A 17,156-nucleotide genomic window follows, 5' to 3' on the forward strand; every position below is an offset into this window, starting at 1 on the left:
CTGTGGGAGGCCTCACAGCCTGTCCCCAGGGGAGGCCCCGCAGGCAGCCAGCGGTTCTTGCTTGGCTAAGCAGCCCCTGATTTTCCGTGTTTCACTCCTGGACAAGGGAGATGGACCAGGTACAGTAAACAGGGACAGGCGAGCAAACACCTGGGGCCACGGCACCGCAGTTGCATTGGCCACACCCCCACTGCGTCAGGAGGCCCCGCTGCCACACACCCCCGCGGCGGGGGAGGCGGGCTGACGGGATGAAGTGCTTTGGGCTCGCTTGTCGCACAAATTAACCAGAAAAATACCTTGGTTTTAGTCTAATTTTACCCCCTTTTTTTCCTGTCAGAAAAAGGGGGCAGATTGCCGGCTTGCGTGGGATGGCAGAGGCTCCCAGCCCCGCAGCACCCAGAGGAGCAGGGGAGGAGTTGCCTGAGCCTCTCCGCCCACGGGGCCCCCAGGGCCTATGTGCCCCGCCTTCCCTGCAGAGGCACTAGGTGGCCGAGCAGCCGTGGTTCCACCTGCCCGTGTGCCTCAGTTTCCCCATCCCTTTGCTGAGGGCGGGAGCAGGCGCAGGGAGCGGCCATGCCTCCTCACGGGGCTGCGGTCAGGGTCTGCCCACAGGGCACCATGCAGGGTCAAGACAGCCCTCCTCCGGCAGCGGGCCCTGCTGCGGAGACCTCGGGCCCCAGAGCTAGAAGGCCGCAGCCTTGGGCGGGGCGGGCACTCGGAGGCAGCCGCCCTCCCCAGCACCAGCCTCCGGGCAGTGAGGTGAGGAGGGTGGGGTCGGGGTCCCAGGAGGCCTCTTCCTGGGACGTGCCTGTGTTGGCGACAGCGGCCACCCTGCCGACCTGCCCAGCCCTGGTGGCCTCCAAGGGGCAGGCCTGGGCTCAGGACTCCCAGCTTCGGGGCTAGGCCAGCGGACAGGGCAGGACGGAGCCAGAGCCCACTGAGGCCCCACCCACCCGGCCTGCACTGCCTGGGCCCCCTTTGAGTGGCCAGCGCCTCACTGCCAGGAGGGCGGTTGATCCCTGCCCGCACCCTGCCCACTGACCAGCAGCCCACTTGGATGGAGAGTAATTAAAGGAATAAATCTCCTCCTCTGGTGTCGGAGGGACTCCCGCTTCAGCAAGAAAGCGCAGCCTCCTGGGATGGCTGCCCTCCTCCTAGTCCTCCTGGCCGCAGAGGCTCCCAGGCCCCGGCGAGCAGCTGGTCAGCCGTTTCAGGGAGAGAAGTCAGAGCCATGGGGCTGTGCTTCCTCCCTGGGCCCAAGGCCCGCCCACCCAAGGGCCTGGCCCAAGACCCTCCCCCGTGCTTCGGCTGGAGGGCAGGGTGCCCTGGGTGTGGCTCTGGCGGGTGCTCTGCTGTGGCCAGCCCCATGGCTCCGAGAGCCTGCCGGTCCCTGCAGCAGAGCAGAAACCCGGTCCCCCTGCCAGAGCCACTGCGTGCGGCCCAGACCGCAGGGCTGGCCTTGGGCCCGGGGTAAGGCTGATGTGGGCAGTCTCCTCCCTGCGGCCAGCTTGGCCACGGGCCCCTGGGGCCCTCTTCTCACCTGTGACCTGGGACGGGCAGCCCCTCCGTGGCTGCTGCCAGGTCCCACGCTCGGAAGCTGGTCAGCCTGTCTGCAGCCCAGATTCCTCTTTCTGGGGCTCACTTGGTCACTGGAGCCAGCCTGGGGTGTCAGTCTTCCCCCCAAGGGTGGCTGCCTGTGGCCCTCGGCCCCAGAGTCCTGTTGGACAGGCTGCCTGGGCTGGGGGCTGACGGTGGGGGCGGGGCGGCTGCTGCCCCGCTATTTTGGGAAGATCCCTGGGAAGTGCGAGTTCTCTCCAGGGCTCAGCACCTCCTGCTCCCAGGGTGTGGTTGCAGCTGAGCTGTTTAGCGCCTCTTGGCTCCCTTGGCCTCTGCCGTTGGAGCCAGCGACACTCTGCGTGTTTTAACACTGCACAGCATTTGAGAAGGTGCCTCTTGTTCCCGCAAACCTCTCACGGGAGCCCCACACCGCTGTCTTTGCAAGACCAGAGTAGGGCCGGGAGAGAGCCTGCCCCGCCCGCAGAGGCCGCCGGGGGCCACAGTCTGACAGGCGGACACGTGACGACAGCCGTCACTGGCAGGAGCAGATGGCGCCACAGCGTCATGGCAGCCTGGGTGACAGCCCGGGAACCGCAGTCACCGACAGCTATCAAATTGCACTCTGTCACCCGCCGGCTGGCAGGTGTGCGGCACCACGTGCCACCTGGATCGGCCCCCGTGGCCCCCCCAGGACTGGTGTCCCCAGCCTGGGAATCAGGGCTGCACTGTGGCCCAGAGCCACCCGAAGGCCTCCTCCCTCACACCACGGCCTCCTGCTCCGCAGCCAGGGCAGCGCCCCACAGAGCGCTCCCTCCTGCAGGGCTCTGCTGTGCAGCCTTGAGATGCCCTTTTTAAATCCACGGAGATGGGGCTCAGAAGCGCAGCCTCTGGCAGGGACAGCTGCAGCAGGCAGTGGGGGCCGGGTCGGGAGGGGCACAGGACATGCCCAGGAGCTGTCAGGGCTTGGTAGCAGGTGGGACGTGGGGAAGGGCACTGTGGGGTCCAGCCTGTGGGGGCACGGCAGTCTGGGGCGGGCTGGGCCATGTCAGAGCTGCTGGACAGGGGCTGGGGGGCGGGGCGGAGGCAGTGGCCCTGGGAGAGGCCGCTGGGGAGGATGCGGCAGGGGGCACCTGCCTGGCCTTCCTGCGGCTCCGACGGGGCAGCTCAGGGCCAGCAGGCTGGGGACCGCCCTTTACAGCCTGGATGCTTTGTCATCACCTCCGGTCCCCAGAACTCCTGAGTGATATCACTTCTGCCTCCTGCCACCAGATCCATTTCAGCAGTTGCCTGTGGGAAATCGGAGCTGGTCTGGGAAGGCCTGTGCGCGCGCGCGTGGGTGTGGAACTGGGGACTTGGTGGCCATCTGGAGGAGACTCTTGCCCTGCCCTGCCCTGCCCTGCCCTCCTGGGTTCTGGGAGGGTGACCTCATGTCTAAAAGACAGGCAAGAGCTGTGGGTCAGTGCGGCCCCTCCTCCCGCAGGGCTGGCTCCGCTTCCCTGGCCTGTCACCACTGGCCACTGTGTGAGCAGCTTCCCTCGGGCCAAACTCAGTGACCTGGAGACACTTTGCTTGGTCTCTGTGCTTGAGGCTCTGAGGGGTGACTTCCAAGGCACCCCATGGTTTCGAGGAGCAGGCAGCTGCCTGCTGGGCCCACGGAGGCCCCACATCCACGGTGGGCCCAGCTCCCCCAGCCTGGGTGTGAGGAGGCCACACCTTGTTGGCCACACACCCCTTTGCTGCTGTTTGTCTTGATTCTACAGCCCTTTACATACGTAGACACCATTCTGGCCACAGCAGAGCCGGGTAGCACCTCCAGGGCTCTCAGGCCACCTGTCCCGGGCTCTGCCTGAGGCAGAGGGGCCTGGCAGGGAGGCCCCCAGCACGCATGCCCCTGAGACCTCCTGCCCCAAGAGGAACCTGTGGGAGAGTTACCAGTGTGGCCTTGGGAGAGCTCTTGTCCCTGTGCCACCCCCTGCAGCTCCTCTGCAGGGGACGGGGCGTGGGGCTGGCCCGGCGGCTCCCCTCCCTCACCATGTGCCCCCGAGGGGCCTGGCAGGGGCCAAGCCTGAGGGCAGGGGAGGCAGGTGGCCCCCTTGAGGGGGCAGGAGTATCTGAGCCAAGGGCAGAGACCACTGGGCCTGTGCCGAACAGGTGAGCGGACAGAACTCAGGGAGGCGGCCAGGCCTGACCGGGGCCCTCTCTCCACAGGCCGGTCCGACCCCACTGGCAGCTGTAGCCGCTCGCTGGCCAGGTACGTACATCCCTAGGGCTGCGCGGACGGGGCCCTGCGCATCCTCAGCCTCACCCCCCACCTTGCTGCCCACAGCCGGGCCGTGCAGCGCAGCCTGGCCATCGTGCGGCAGGCGAGGCAGAGGCAGCGTCGGACGGGGCAGGAGTACTGCATGTACTACAACCGCTTCGGCAGGTGCGGCCGCGGCGAGCGCTGCCCCTACATCCACGACCCCGAGAAGGTGGCCGTGTGCACCAGGTGACCCACCGGGGGGCGTCTTGAGGTGGGGGCCGACCTCAGGCCCACCAGCTCGGCCCCTGGTCTCACCAGCCCGCTGCACGGTTTGCACAGGTTTGTCCGGGGCACGTGCAAGAAGACAGATGGGACCTGCCCCTTCTCCCACCAGGTCTCCAAGGAGAAGGTGAGCCCCAGCTCGGCGGGTGTGTTCCTGGCAGGGCTGCCCTGAGTTCTCCCTGGGCTGGGGACACACAGACCCCTGTCCCCTGGTGTCTGTGAGGAGCCAGCTGCGGGACCACGTGGGGGCTGTCACGCTCGGCCAGCTCCTACTGCAGCCAACCTGGAGGGTGTCGACCTGCCACACAGGAGACCCCCACCTGCCCTGTGCCACAAGCCTGGTCAGCAGCCCCAGGGGCCCATGTGGTGCAGGGTGCAGTCCTGGGTGGGCAAGGGGCAGCTGGGGACATGGGGTACTGGGGACTCCCCAGTCACGGGCCCTCTGGGTGACCCTCCCGTCACACAGACCCTGCGGGGGCAGCACCAGGGCAGGAGCTCTGAGATCTGGGGTCATTGTTGGCTGGGGAGCACCTGGGAACGGGCAGAGTGGGGGCCGAGACGTGGTTAGGGAGGTGGGGTGGGGCCGAGGCGATGCTGCTACAGCAGCTTTTCCCCTTGAGGAGCTTGAAAAGAATCAGCGTTTTTCCCTGATAGACCTTCCGGGCTCCGTTGTGAGCCGTTTGCAGATTCACGTCGAACTTCGGGTTCATTAGCTCCCAGCTCCGAAGCCGGCGTGCGTCCCGGCGTCTGGTGCACGGGCGCCCTGAATTAACGTTATTGTTATTTGTGCGGACACGGAGGGTGCAGATGAGGTTAATTGAAATGAGGACACGATTCCTCGGGATAATGGTCCTGCTGACAGCAAGGAGGAGCTCCGTTTGCTATAGAGTTGGCTTTATTATCCTTTTTATTAGAGCTAATTTGGGCTCTAGATCAAAAGCCACATTAAGGGCTCGTCTGCAGCCCCACCACCGCCAGCCCTTCTCCGCTCAGGGTTGTAGTTAGAAGACAATTAAAAATAAACCCACACTTGGGCACGAAATCGCCCTTTGTTTCTCTGCTTTCCCTCTCCTTCCTCATTCTCCCCTCCCTTCCCTCCCCCCAGAAAAATACCAGTGGGGCGCCGTCCACGCCCCTGCAGAGGCCCCGGGAGGTGTGTGTGTGAGTCCCGCGGGGCCACTGGGCACAGGGCTGCCTGGGGCCCGGACAGGAGCCTCCTGGAGCAGTGGCAATGTCGGGCTGGGGAGACGGAGGCCTGCCGCCGCTCTCAGGCCTTCCTCTCTGCCAGTGGAAGGAAGTGGCCCACACACCTTCCTGTCCCGGCCTGGGGCCAGGGAGTGCTGTCAGGCTGCCTGTCCCAGGGCCCTCACCAGGCCTCCCCTGGGCACCTGCCACTGCCCAGGGCACAGGAGCCAGACCCCCACAGAGCCTCCAGGGACCCGGGCTGCTCCCAGGGAGTGAGTGGCCTGTCTACCACTCCTCCGGGCGGGGCAAGTCAGGTCTGCAGCCCAGGACACTGCTGAGCCCCCTCATTAGGCTGCTGGAAGGTCTGCCTGCCCCTTACATGTGTCCCAGCAGCCTGGGATCTGAGCAGGGGAGACTCGGGAGGCCGCATGTCTGGGCCTGAGCCACCGGGAAGGGCGTGGCTGCCCGCCTGCCTGCCTCCCTGTCCTGTCATGTGGGCAGCCCTCATCTGGCCTGGCCCCCGGTCCCCGGTCCCCAAGGCTGCTGCTGGCCACCCTCCTGCGGGCCAGTCTGCTGGGAGCACCAGGCAGGGGGTCCCAGCACTCTCACCTGAGAAGTGGGTCGGATGCCTGACGGGGGGAGGGGGCTCTGCGTGTGCTCACTCTCCCCCCCACCCCTGCCCCACAGATGCCCGTGTGCTCCTACTTCCTGAGGGGGGTCTGCAGCAACAGCAGCTGCCCCTACAGCCACGTGTACGTGTCGCGGAAGGCGGAGGTCTGCACCGACTTCCTCAAAGGCTACTGCCCGCTTGGTGCCAAGGTGAGGGGCGCAGTCGGCAGCCTCCAGCTGTCAGCGCCTTCCCTGCAGCCCATTCCCCCCGAGGTGGCCTGGGCAGTGCGGGCAGCTGTGTGGCTTCCAGCCCGCTGAGCAGACTGGCTCCATGCCCCACGGCGATGTCCCATTCCCCTCCCTATCCCCATTCAGGCCTGTGGGGTGGGGCCATGTGAGTTCTGTGGCCCCGGCCTGGGCACCTGTGCGGGGGGTCTCTAGCCCCTGGACACCAGGAGGCAGCCTGATGGTCTGCTCAGGGGCCTGCAGTCTGGGTGGGGGGGTCCTGGGAAGTGGGGGGCACGAGGGTGGACTTCAGGCATCAGCGCAGGGCTGGCCCTGTGCACAGCTCTCTGCAGCTGGTAGGCCCTTCCTGCCTCCAGGCTGAGACCTGGGGACCTGACCAGAGCGGACAGGTCACCTTGGTGCACGCTCGGGCCCAGGTGGCAGGGATCAGGTGGGACCCCCATGGAGAACGTGGATGATCACTGTAAAAGATCACAGTGTAAGTGAAATGTCAGAGCATATTTAAGTTCTGCTCCTGTAGCTGGAAGTGCTTACCGAGCCCCTCTCGGCGTGCGGGCTCCGGATGATGGATAGCGGCTCGTAACTGTCTGTGGGAAAGCGCTGAGCAGGCGGCCTGGCGGGCGCAGCGGCGGCCTGGGACCGGGAGGGTTAACTCGATTCTCTAAATAATCCCAGAAGTGCTGAGTGGGCACCTCGCGCCTGGAGTGCGAGTCCTCTAGTGGGCCCCAGGGAGTGGGTAGCGTTGCCCTGAATCAAGTGCAAGTGTCAGCCTTGCCTCCCGAAGCGCCGGCTCGTTGAAGAGCACGCCCTGCTCCCGTGCGTAATCTCGACCGGGAGGGTGTGTCTGGGGTGGGAGGCCTGTCACCTGGGGCCCGACACCCCGTGAGGGTGCTCTCTCGCGGTGCTGACGTGTGGGTGCCCCTTGATGGCTCCATGCCCCAGGTGTCGTCTTCCTGCTTAGTGTGCGTGTCCTGGAGAGACTGCGGGGCGCCCCTTCCCACCCACCACTGTGACGGCTCCACGTCTGTCCTGTGCTGCCGTCGTCACTTCTGCGTCTGCTGGGGGCACTAAGGAAGAGCCCCCCTCCTCTGCCGCATCCCCAGTGCTGGTGGACACCCGCCTGGGCTCAGTGGCTCATCACTCTTACTGTCCCCGTCCACTTGGAGGCGCTCACAGCCCTGCCTTGTGTCTGTGGTGGCACTGTGGGTCCCTCCCGGTGCTCTCACGTGGGGAGCCCCCTCCCCTGCACTGCCCGTGCAGTGCCACCCTCCTCCCTGGCGTGCGGTGCTGTCCTGCACAAGCCGCTGTGTGGAGGCACAACCGAGGGGCCCTGCCGTCCCTCGGTGCAGGAGTGCGGCACTCGGGCTCCCCGCGTGTCTGCGGGGTTGTGCGGCCGCCTCCGGCAGCCCGCGGAGCCCGAGGCGCCAGTCAGCCCGACGCTGTCTTTTCTGGGCATTTCCCAGCTCGGCTCCCGTGGTGCACAGACGCCTGGCTCCTCTGGGCGGCGCCTGCTGCAGGGCTGCCTGTCGTGGTGTCAGGGCGGCCTTCCTTCTGGAGGCGGCCGGTGCCCAGGTGTGGGCGGGCCGCCTGTCGTCCTCTCGCCGGTAGGTGGGCCTTTGGCTCGTGTTCACACAGCCTTGCTGGCTCACCTGGGTCAGCGCCTGTGGCTCCACCAGGCCCCCCTCTTTCATAGCATCCCGGGGGCCCAGGGGGTGCTTCCGGTTTGCATTGTCCTAACCGAGCTGGGTGCTGAGTGTCTCTGCACATGCCGCTCTGTCACTGGTGAGTCGTTTCTGCAGAAATGTCTGTTCAAGCCCTTTGCCCAGTTATAAGTTGGAAACAGCCAGACTCTGGAAAGTAACCGTTCATGAGAGACAGGGTTGGTGAACGCACCCTCCTGTCCCGTGAGCGGTCTTCTCTCTCTTGACGGCGGCCTTGGGTGCTCAGTCTGTCCCTTCCCCTTTGCTGCCTGTGCCCCTGGTGTCACGTGCGGGAAGCTTTGTCCACCTCAGCGTCACGGGGCTTTGCCCGTCTTTCCTCACAAGGACTTTGTGGTCTTAGGTCTCAAGTTTAGGTCTTTGACCGGCTCTGAGTTGATTTTCGTGGGTGGTGTCAGGGAGAGCCAACCTCAGCGTGGCGCGGGTGGATGCCGGAAAGACTCGCCCTCCCCACCGGCCGCCCCAGGCGCCTATTGAGAGTCCACCGACCCTGCGCGAGGGCTCGCGTCTGGATTCGCTGTCCTGACCCACTGCTCTGTGTGTCTGTCCCAGGCCGGTGTTGTATTGCCACAGCTGTGTAACCAGCGTAGGGATCAGGAAATGCGCCCTGACCGCTGCGGCTCCGCGGGCCCGGCGCCATCCCACACACGGGAAGGCCGCGCTGGCTGGACCCCCCGCAGCTGGGCCTGGGCTGTGGGCCCGGTCCCTGGGTGGGAGGGCGAGAGGGCAGCCGGTCGGGATTTCTCACATCAGTGTCTCTCTCTCTCTCACTCCCCCAACTCTCCAAAAGTAAATGAAATATTTTTTCTTTTTTAAAAATTTATTTATTATTTTTTAAATTTAATTATTGTTCAAGTACAGTTTTCTGTCTTTTACTCCCATCCCAGCCCACCCCCCAGCCCTCCCCACCTCCCTCCCATTTCCACCCCCCTTAGTTTTTGTCCATGTGTCCTTTATACTTGTTCCTGTAAACCCTCGCCTTTTCCCCTGAAATTCCCTCCCTCTGGTCACTGTCAGCCTGTTCTCTATTTCAATGTCTTTAGTTATGTTTTGCTTGCTTGTTTGTTTTGTTGTTTAGGTTCCTGTTACGGTGAGATCATAGGGTATTTGTCTTTCACCGCCTGGCTTATTTCACTCAGCATAATGCTCTCCAGTTCCATCCATGTTGTTGCAAAGGGTAGGAGCTCCTTCTTTCTTTCTGCTGCATAGAATTCCATTGTGTAAATGCACCATAGTTTTTGGATCCACTCATTTACTGACGGGCACCTAGGTTGCTTCCAGCTCTTGGCTGTTGTAGATTGTGCTTCTATGAACATTGGGGTGCATAGGCTTTTATGGGTTGGTGTTTCGGGGTTCTTAGAATATAATGCTAGCAGTGGAATTGCTGGGTCAAAAGGCAGATTCATTTTTAGTTTTCTTAGAAAATTGCATACTCTTTTCCATAGTGGTTGTACCAGTGAAAGACATCTTTTAAAAAATCAAGAAATGTCAGTCTTTTCAACTTTTTTCTTCTTTGTTCTTCTTTTCCAAGAGATTCCCTGTGACTTTTTTGGATGGATTTTTGTTTCTGGGTTGTTGTTTCTTAAGTTTATTTTTAGAGAGAAGGGAGGGAGGGAGACAGACAGAGAAACATCAGTGTGTGGTGGCCTCTCATGTGGCCCCCACTGGGCCGGGGACCTGGCCCAGGCGCGTGCCCTGACCCGGATCCAACCCGCGACCTTTTGCTTTGTGCGAGGACTCCCGACCCACTGAGCCACAGTGTCAGGGCAGCTCTAACAAATTTTCTGTGGGTTCTTCGTCTGCTGGCTGGTCATTTTCTTCCCTTTTTATTTGGCTGCTTGTCGTTTTATTTTCACTCATTTATTTTTGCCCAGGTGCTGTGCAGGGACTTGAGCACTGGTGGAGTACAAGCGGCACAAGGGGGCGCCCTCGCCTGGCCCTGCTGGTGGGGGGTTGCTCCCTTCCTGCCCTTGCCTGGTTTCCTCAGTGTTGTGTCCTGAAGAGTCGCTGGGTGTGGCCCGATCACTGGGCCTCCGTGGACTTGATCGTGGTTTTCCCTTCCCTTTTCTAAGCCCGTTGGTCCATCCCACCGGCCACACGGAGTTCCTTGCGCTCCAAGCGTAACTCCAGCTGGGTTGTGGCATGTGGCCCTTCCGCGTCCCGTGTCTGTCAGGGCATCTGCGTTCGCCAGGAATGTGAACATGCAGGGTCCTGTTCGCACAGTGACGTGGGCTTCAGTGTCCGGGTGACACCAGCCTCCCGGACCGTTTTGGCTGTTCAGAGTCAGGGCGTGCGTCCTCCTCTTCGGGTCTCTTGCCGGCCTTCAAGGAGGAGGGGTGTTGAGTCCCCACACACTTGGTGGGGCTCCCCTCGGAGGCCGGCTGGTAGCCGGCCTTTCTCCCTGCGGAGGCTCAGGTGGCAGACCGTGTGTGCGCGACGTGGGGCTGTCCCCTCTGAGCCGGTGAGCACGCCACACGTGGAGGCTGCCCTCCGGTGCCTGCGGCACCCCCATTTCACTCTCGGGTGGAAGCGTGCGGTTGTTTTCTTTTCCTTCATCTGTTTTGCTAGCAGTTCATCAATGCAGGGCGGGGCAGATGCAGGACGAGCTACTTACATGGAAAATAACACAACAGTTAAAAACGGTAACAGAACGATAAAGAATAAACTGTGTTTCGTGCACTCGGTCATTTTCCGTGGAAACGCAGCTGTCAGGGTCTGGATCTTACCTACGCCGTGTGTCTCGGCCCGTCCCTCGGCCCCCACCCACTTCTGAGGAGGGCATCCCCGCTGCTCCTGGCTGTGGTGGCCCCGACTTCCCACGCAGCCTCCCTGCCTCCTGGGAGCCCCCGGCCTGGGCGGCGGGGCCGCAGGGACAGGCTGCCGCTGGTCCTGGCTGACCGCTGACCGTTGGTGACGCTCCAGGTTGCAGCTTCCTCAGCTCCCCGTCAGGGTGTCGAGGCAGAAGGACGTCCCGGCGCCCGCCACAGTGCCTGCGTGTCCCCTGGTCCCCTGGTCCCTGGCTGTCGGCCCGTGGTCCACCGGCCAGGGTCTCCTAGCCGACCTGCACACAGTGCTCGGTGGAGGGACAGGGGAACAGTGTCCGCCCTGTCTCCCAGGAAACGTGGCCCCTTCTCTGTCTCCCTAGGCCAGTTGGTGCTTATTTTCCTGGAATTGATCTCCGGGGGTGTCCACAGGGCAGTGAGTGTGCGGCCCCGAGACACTCACGGGCGGCCTCCTGCTGGGGCTCAGCCGGCGGGTGCGCGGCTGCGTGGGGCATGCTCTCTGCTCCAACCTGCATTCCCTTGCTCCCCCCGGGCACCCCTTGCCAGAATCTTGCCCTCTGACTATCCCTCTCACGCTGTTGGGACCCTCCCCTTCAATCAGCTCCTGTCACACGTCTGGTGCCTGTCACACGTACAGGTGAGTCCAGGCAGCACCTGAACCAGGGCACCCGCAGCCCTCCCAGCCCCCCCCAGTCCCCTGCATGGGCTGGTTCGCTGCCCAGGCCCAGCACAGACGGCGCGTCAGCTCCTGTGGCCAGTGCGCCTGTGCCTTTGCGGTGGTTACGGGCTTGCTGACACCTTGCGGAGACAGTGCCAAGTCCCATGCACCTTGCGGGTCTCCCTGCCATCGATGTCCTGCTTACTTGGCACCTGCCACAGCTGAGGAGTAGCCCTGGCTCAGCACTGCCAGCTCCCACCCAGGCTTTGAGTGGGTTTTACCTGGTTTTCCGGCAGTTCTGCCTTCGGTTCCAGGAGGTCACAGTGGGCTTGCTCACCAGCCTTGGGGTGAGTGACGGGAGGAGGCCTGGACGGCCACGCAACCTGGAGAGAGCAGGCCCGTGGGGGCGGTGGTTCAGGGAGGATGTGGCTCCTCGTTCGTTGGAGGAGGTGGCCGAGATGCTCTTTGGGCGCCTGGTTCTGCTCAGGTTCTGGTTTCAAGATCATTCTGCCCCATAAACTCGGCTGAGCTGTGGGGTCTGTGGGGCTGGTGTCCCCGGGAACGGCCCAGGCCAGCCACCCTGGGTCCGCCACTCCTGACCCCAGCTTGTTACGGCCACACGGGCATTCGGTCCGCTGCCCCTGGCCTCATGTCCAGTTTTCCAGAATGTGCAGGTTTCATCTGCATTTTGCAGAGTGGCCACAGCTCGGGCTGCTGTCCCTCTCGAGTCCCCGTGCTGCGCGTGGGGCACGCGGTCAGTGTCTGCGCAGAGCTGGCCCTGTCCTGGCCCTGCCCCCGGCCCACTTCTGCTCGCGGCGTTCCCACTTCGAGGCCCCCCCCCCCCGCCTGGTTCCAATGAACTGTTCTTCCCTCACTCGGTTCTGAGTGTTACCGAATTTTCATGAATTATTCACCAGTGACCTTAATTTCCAGAACTTTGGGGCGGTTGTGGGGGGCTCTGCTTGGTTTCACCCCTTCCCTCGTGTGTCTGCGTCCTGAGGGGCCTCCTGCCACCGTTCTGCTTTCCTCGGCCGATGTGAGAAGGTTCTTCACGTGCGACCAGGCGTTTTCAGTTGTCCTCGGGCTAGTTCAGACCAGCATGGTCAGTAGGAAGGTCAGCCAGGTGCAAACCACATTTGAGATTTAGGGATTCCTAGTGGCTGTCTTTAAAAAGGGAAGAAGCCGGTGGGCAGCCTGGGTCCCGTCCCACAGGATGGGCTGGGCTTGCAGCCGTGGTCTGCCCTTGTTGGTGCTGAGCCCACGCCACCCGGAGGTCCTCCCGGTCACCGCCCTCCTGTCCCACAAGGCCCCACCCCTGCTGCAGGTGCCACCGCTGCCCGCCCCCTGCCTGGGACCCACGAGATGCTGCCAGCGGCCCGGCCCAGGGCAGAGGGGCTGTGGCACCGCCACAGCGGCTGGAGGGAGGGAGCCACAGCCTGAGCCCCCCTTCTGCTTCGGGCAGCAGTGGTTCTGGCCCCCACAGGGGCACACGACGTGAGGTCCAGTGTCCAGGGCCCTGAGAGTCCCAGCCTGCCTCCCTGCACAGTGTCGTGGCTTCTCGTGCCCTGGCGGCAGCCGGGGGCCAGGCGTGGGCACAGGAACACCCAGTGCACAGACCCTGCTCGGACAATGGGCAGGCAAGCCCCGCGCAGCCTTGGCCGTGAGGAGCGGGGCCAGGGTCCCAGCTCCGGGACCGAGTCTGAGGAGGGAAGTTCCGGGCCGCGTGCTCCTGGTGTGTGAGTGCGCCCCGGGCGCTACCGCTGCTCTGGCACCAGCTGAGCTAAGCTCTGCCTGCAGGCTCCTCCCCAGCTGCCTGTCGCCTGCGCTCACGTGAGGGGCGGTCAGGGCCCTCAGGCTCCTGACACCCCAGCCTCTCCGCCCAGGTCCTGCCCCTAAGCCAGCTGCAGAGGGTGCGGGAGCGGAGGGCACCCCTCCGGTGGAAGGGGGTGCACAGCAGGCCTGCAGCACCCACCAGGGGTGGTGGGCAGGCCCAGGAAAAGCAGGCGTTGAAGCTCTGCACCCCCCAGCACTGCCCCCCGGGGGTATAATTAGCCGTGGTGACAGGTGTGGTGGATCGGGTGTGTGGTGGCCTGGACTGACCCGCCACAGCCCTGGGCTTGAGGCCTGAGCCCTGCCCAGTGAGGTCTCCCCAGGCCTCAAGCCCCCCACTCCCACCTTTCCTGTCACCCACCCCCACCCCCACCCTCTCTTCCTCCAGGATGGGTGAGCTGTGGTCAGGAGGGGGTAGCAACCCGGGAACCCCACACAGCCTGGCAGGACCCCCACCCCACCCACAGCCCCAGCAGGGCCGTGTGCTGGCCTGGGGGTTGCTCGGGGCGCCTGTTACAGCCGGTGGGGCTGCTGCGGCCCGGGGCCTCAGCCAGCTGGCGGGAAGCCTGGGCCCTGAGCCTTGGCCAGGCCGCCCTACCCAGTGCGGGGCCTTGCCCAGCTGCGCCCATCTCCCCCCAGTGCAAGAAGAAGCACACGCTGCTGTGCCCGGACTTTTCCCGTGAGGGCGCCTGCCCCCGGGGCGCCCAGTGCCAGCTGCTCCATCGCACCCAGAAGCACCTCGGCCGGCGGGCAGCTGCGGCCCCAGCCCCAGGGCCCAGCGACTCGCCCTCCAGGAGCAGGGCCTCTGCCAGCCATGGGTCCAGGTGAGCAGGAAGTGGGTGCCGTGTGGGAGCCCCAGGGCAGGTCCGGAAGCAGCACCCTCAATCCCGGGGTGTGGGGACCCTCTGGGGAGCCCCTCCACCCCACCCAGCTCTTCTGTCTTCAAACCCAGGAAGAGACCTCAACCCGAAGGTGAAGGTCACTTGGTGCCCTGCCCCTGGGAGGAAGGCAGGGGCTGATCAGCCCCTCACTTCCACTGTCCGGGGCAGGGCTGGGCCGCACCCAGGTGACGCCCTGTGCCCCCTGCCACATGAGGCAGGGGCCCGTGCGGACGAGGGGCAGGCTCCGAAAGGCAAGGACAGTCAGTGTGGTGCCAGCCTCTCTGGCCCCTTGATGTCACCAGCCTATCCTCGGGCCCTGAGGGCTGGCCTTGACCCAGATGGTGGTGCCGGATGGTGCCTGATGGTGCGGGGGGCAGTGAGGTTGGGTGGGGAGGGGCCTCGCACTGGGGGCCAGCCAGTGAGTCTGGATCCCACCTCACACTGCTGCTCTGCTCTCCTCCCCGCAGGAGGCCCTCAGCCGCCCAGCACCCCGCCAGACAGACGTCCAGCTGCTCCACCTCTGTGGCTGCTGGCCCGGCCCCCCCTTCCTCCTCCACACGGGAGTTAGCTGCAGCTTCTGCCCGGCCCTTGTCATCGAAGGCCCCCTCCTCCCCCTCCCGCTCCCCCTCTCCGCTTTGTGTCCCCTCCCCCTCCCCCCCCTTAGACCAGGGGGAGCCCCTTCTCCAGGAGAAGGCCGCCTCAGCACGGACCGGCTCTGGCAGCCTCTCCCAGCTGCCTGCCTTCATCTCCCTGCGGTCCTCGCCAAGCCCCGGAGGCCAGCCCAGGGCCCCAGCCTCCAGAAGCCCCCCCACCAAGGACTCAGGTAGGCAGCGGGCCCCCAGAGCCCAGAATGGCTAGGGTGTCTTTCGGTGCCCCCCTGAGACATCTGCCCCCCAAGTCAGAGTCTCCAGGAGGGCTGGACGCTTCCGGAGAGGCCAGCGGGAGCACCTGCCGCTGCAGGGCGGGCGGGTGCCGAGGTGCGAGCGCAGCAGGGTCCGTGCACCGACGGCCCCAGCTGAGGGCTGATTTAATTAGAAAGCACCCATTTCTGTTAATTTGTTCTGGAAGATCGGAGCACACGCCTGGAGAGAACAGATGCTCCCTCCCCAGATGAGCGTTTGGGGCTTGGTAAATGGCTCCACTCAGCCTTGTTTAGGAGAGAAAGGAGGGTTTTATGGCTGCAAACGACCCTTTCTGTAAACATTTTACAGCTCTCCGCGCGTTAGAGTGACGATAAACCCCACGCAGCTCGGCGGGCTGCAAATTTGTGACCATACGGCCATCGTTTCATTGTCATATTTCACGGTCGTAACGTTAATGGAAGATGCTTGCTGCAGCCGCCTCTAACGGCTCCGCAGAGCAGGCTCAGACGCCGGCCACAGGCGGGCGGGGCCCGGCCCAGGCCGCCTCATTCCCCAGGGTGGGAGGAGGCATGTGGGGGTCCTGGGGCAGCTGCCTCTTCTGTTCTGTGAGATCAGAACCTGGCGCCAACCCCAGGGTCAGTGGAGGCGGCTGGGGAGGCCGGGGCAGGCTGCTCAGGCCGCACCCGGCCTGGCCAGGGCCTGGGGTGGAGGGGCAGGTGGGGGTGGGTCTGGGAGGGCCCCAGGGCAGGCGGTGGGGCTGCAGTTGCTCAAGCTGCCACCCAGGAGGGGTCGAGGCCAGAGGCCTGGGTTCCCTTCGCCTGGGCCTGGCTTCTGGACTTAGCTGAGCAGGTGGATGGGGCCCTGGCCCTGAGGGGTCCCACGAGGAGAGGTGGGCTCGCAGGGGTACATGGACTCTCCCACCCATGTGCGGCTGCACAGAGGCGCCTGGGCCACGGGAACCCGGCCTGTGAGACGGCTTCGTGGGAGGGGGAGGCAGTGGCCCTGTGAGTGTGGGGCCCCAGGCGGGGCTCTGGCTCTCCATCCTCTGGCCCCCGGCTGCGGACAGCCTGCTCAGGGACCTCAGTGGCTCTTTTCCCCACACAGCCACCTGCTCACACCCACCCTGGCTTTTCCCTGGAAGGCGCCGCGTGGCCGCCACGTGCACGTCTGGCAGCCTGGGCCGGGTCTGCGTGCAGTTGGCACCCAGCGCTGTGGTCCTGCCCAGCCCACCCGCTGCCCGCTGCCCGGGGCCAGCCCAGCCCAAAGGCCTGTGCCCTGGGGGGCAGCCGAGCCCCAGGGTGGCCTGTCCAAAGCGACTGTCCCCAAGTTCTAGCAGACCCTGCTGTGCAGGCCTGGGTCAATGGATTCTCCATCAAGAGCTTTTGGGGGTGGGGACACCCCTCCTTCAAGGGCCTTCTGGTCCCTGACCTCCGCCCTTCTCGGAACAGGGAAGCCCCTGCACATCAAACCCCGCCTGTGACGCCCGGGTGCCCGCCCGCGCCTACCTCAGCCCCGCGCCCCCGGCCCGAAGGAGGCTACACCTGCTGCTGCCACCGCCCCGGAGGGTGGCTGCCTGCCACCAAGCTGTCCCTGGGGGCTGCAGGGCCCTTCCTCTGCCCACCTGGCTCTCAGCCCTCCCTGACCCATGGGAGCCCAGGGCCTCACTCTCCTGCAAGCTGCCCCACCCCCAGTCCCTCTGTACCCCTCCCTCCCCCACTTGTGGGTCCTCAGCCTCCTGCCGGGGACTGCTCCCAACTCCCTGCCCTGAGGGGACGGGGCAGGGACCTCCCCCAGGCCCTTCGGCACTGCGGGTGGGGCAGTGGCTGTTAGTGCGCCCCCAGCAACCCCCGCCCCGCCCCACCCCAGCTCCTGCCTGGAGAAGGGGCCGCCAGCCAGGCCCCGGCAGGGGATTCGTGTTCAGCAATAAAGGTTCTGTCCTGTGTCTCTACACTGTCCTGGCTGTCACTGTGCCGCCAGCTCCGACGCACGCGTGCTGCCTGCAGGGTCTCAGAGGTCCTTAGGTTGAGGGCAGTGGGGAGAAGATGGGGGTGGCCGGGGGGCTGGCCGCAGAGTCCACCCCGGTCTTGCCTCTGCAGCGGCCTCCGCCCTGTCCTCCCACCTGCCCCTGCGGCTCTGGCCCCGAACAGCACCTCCTCCCAGTGCCTCTGGGTGGGAACAGCAGCTCGCCCTGCTGCCCTAAGCCAGCCCCGAGGGTCGCTGCAGCCTGTCCCCCAGTGGCCACGCTGGTTTGGGAGGCCAGAGGGAAGCCTGGGGATGTGGACGCAACAGGCTGGGGCCAGAG

General features: G+C 64.8%; 1 protein-coding gene across 2 annotated transcripts in view; it reads left to right on the forward strand.

Annotated features, from left to right (window-relative positions):
- ZC3H3 (zinc finger CCCH-type containing 3) overlaps nt 1-16,790 on the forward strand; it is a 59,463-nt gene extending 42,673 nt beyond the window's left edge. The window contains exons 7-13 of one of the 2 annotated variants that reach the window (XM_037166441.2): nt 3,766-3,808; nt 3,884-4,045; nt 4,139-4,208; nt 5,954-6,085; nt 13,750-13,934; nt 14,459-14,814; nt 16,303-16,790. In XM_037166441.2, the coding sequence (XP_037022336.2) occupies nt 3,766-3,808; nt 3,884-4,045; nt 4,139-4,208; nt 5,954-6,085; nt 13,750-13,934; nt 14,459-14,814; nt 16,303-16,334 (980 nt within the window). In that variant the 3' untranslated portion in view covers nt 16,335-16,790. The remainder of the gene's footprint in view (nt 1-3,765; nt 3,809-3,883; nt 4,046-4,138; nt 4,209-5,953; nt 6,086-13,749; nt 13,935-14,458; nt 14,815-16,302) is intronic. The other variant, XM_053660865.1, reaches the window with a different exon arrangement.
- The last annotated feature ends 366 nt before the right edge of the window (nt 16,791-17,156 follow it).

Source organism: Artibeus jamaicensis, unplaced genomic scaffold (assembly GCF_021234435.1).
Source record: "Artibeus jamaicensis isolate MK-2021 breed Jamaican fruit bat unplaced genomic scaffold, CSHL_Jam_final scaffold_916, whole genome shotgun sequence".
In the NCBI taxonomy this organism is placed as follows: Eukaryota; Metazoa; Chordata; class Mammalia; order Chiroptera; family Phyllostomidae; genus Artibeus; species Artibeus jamaicensis.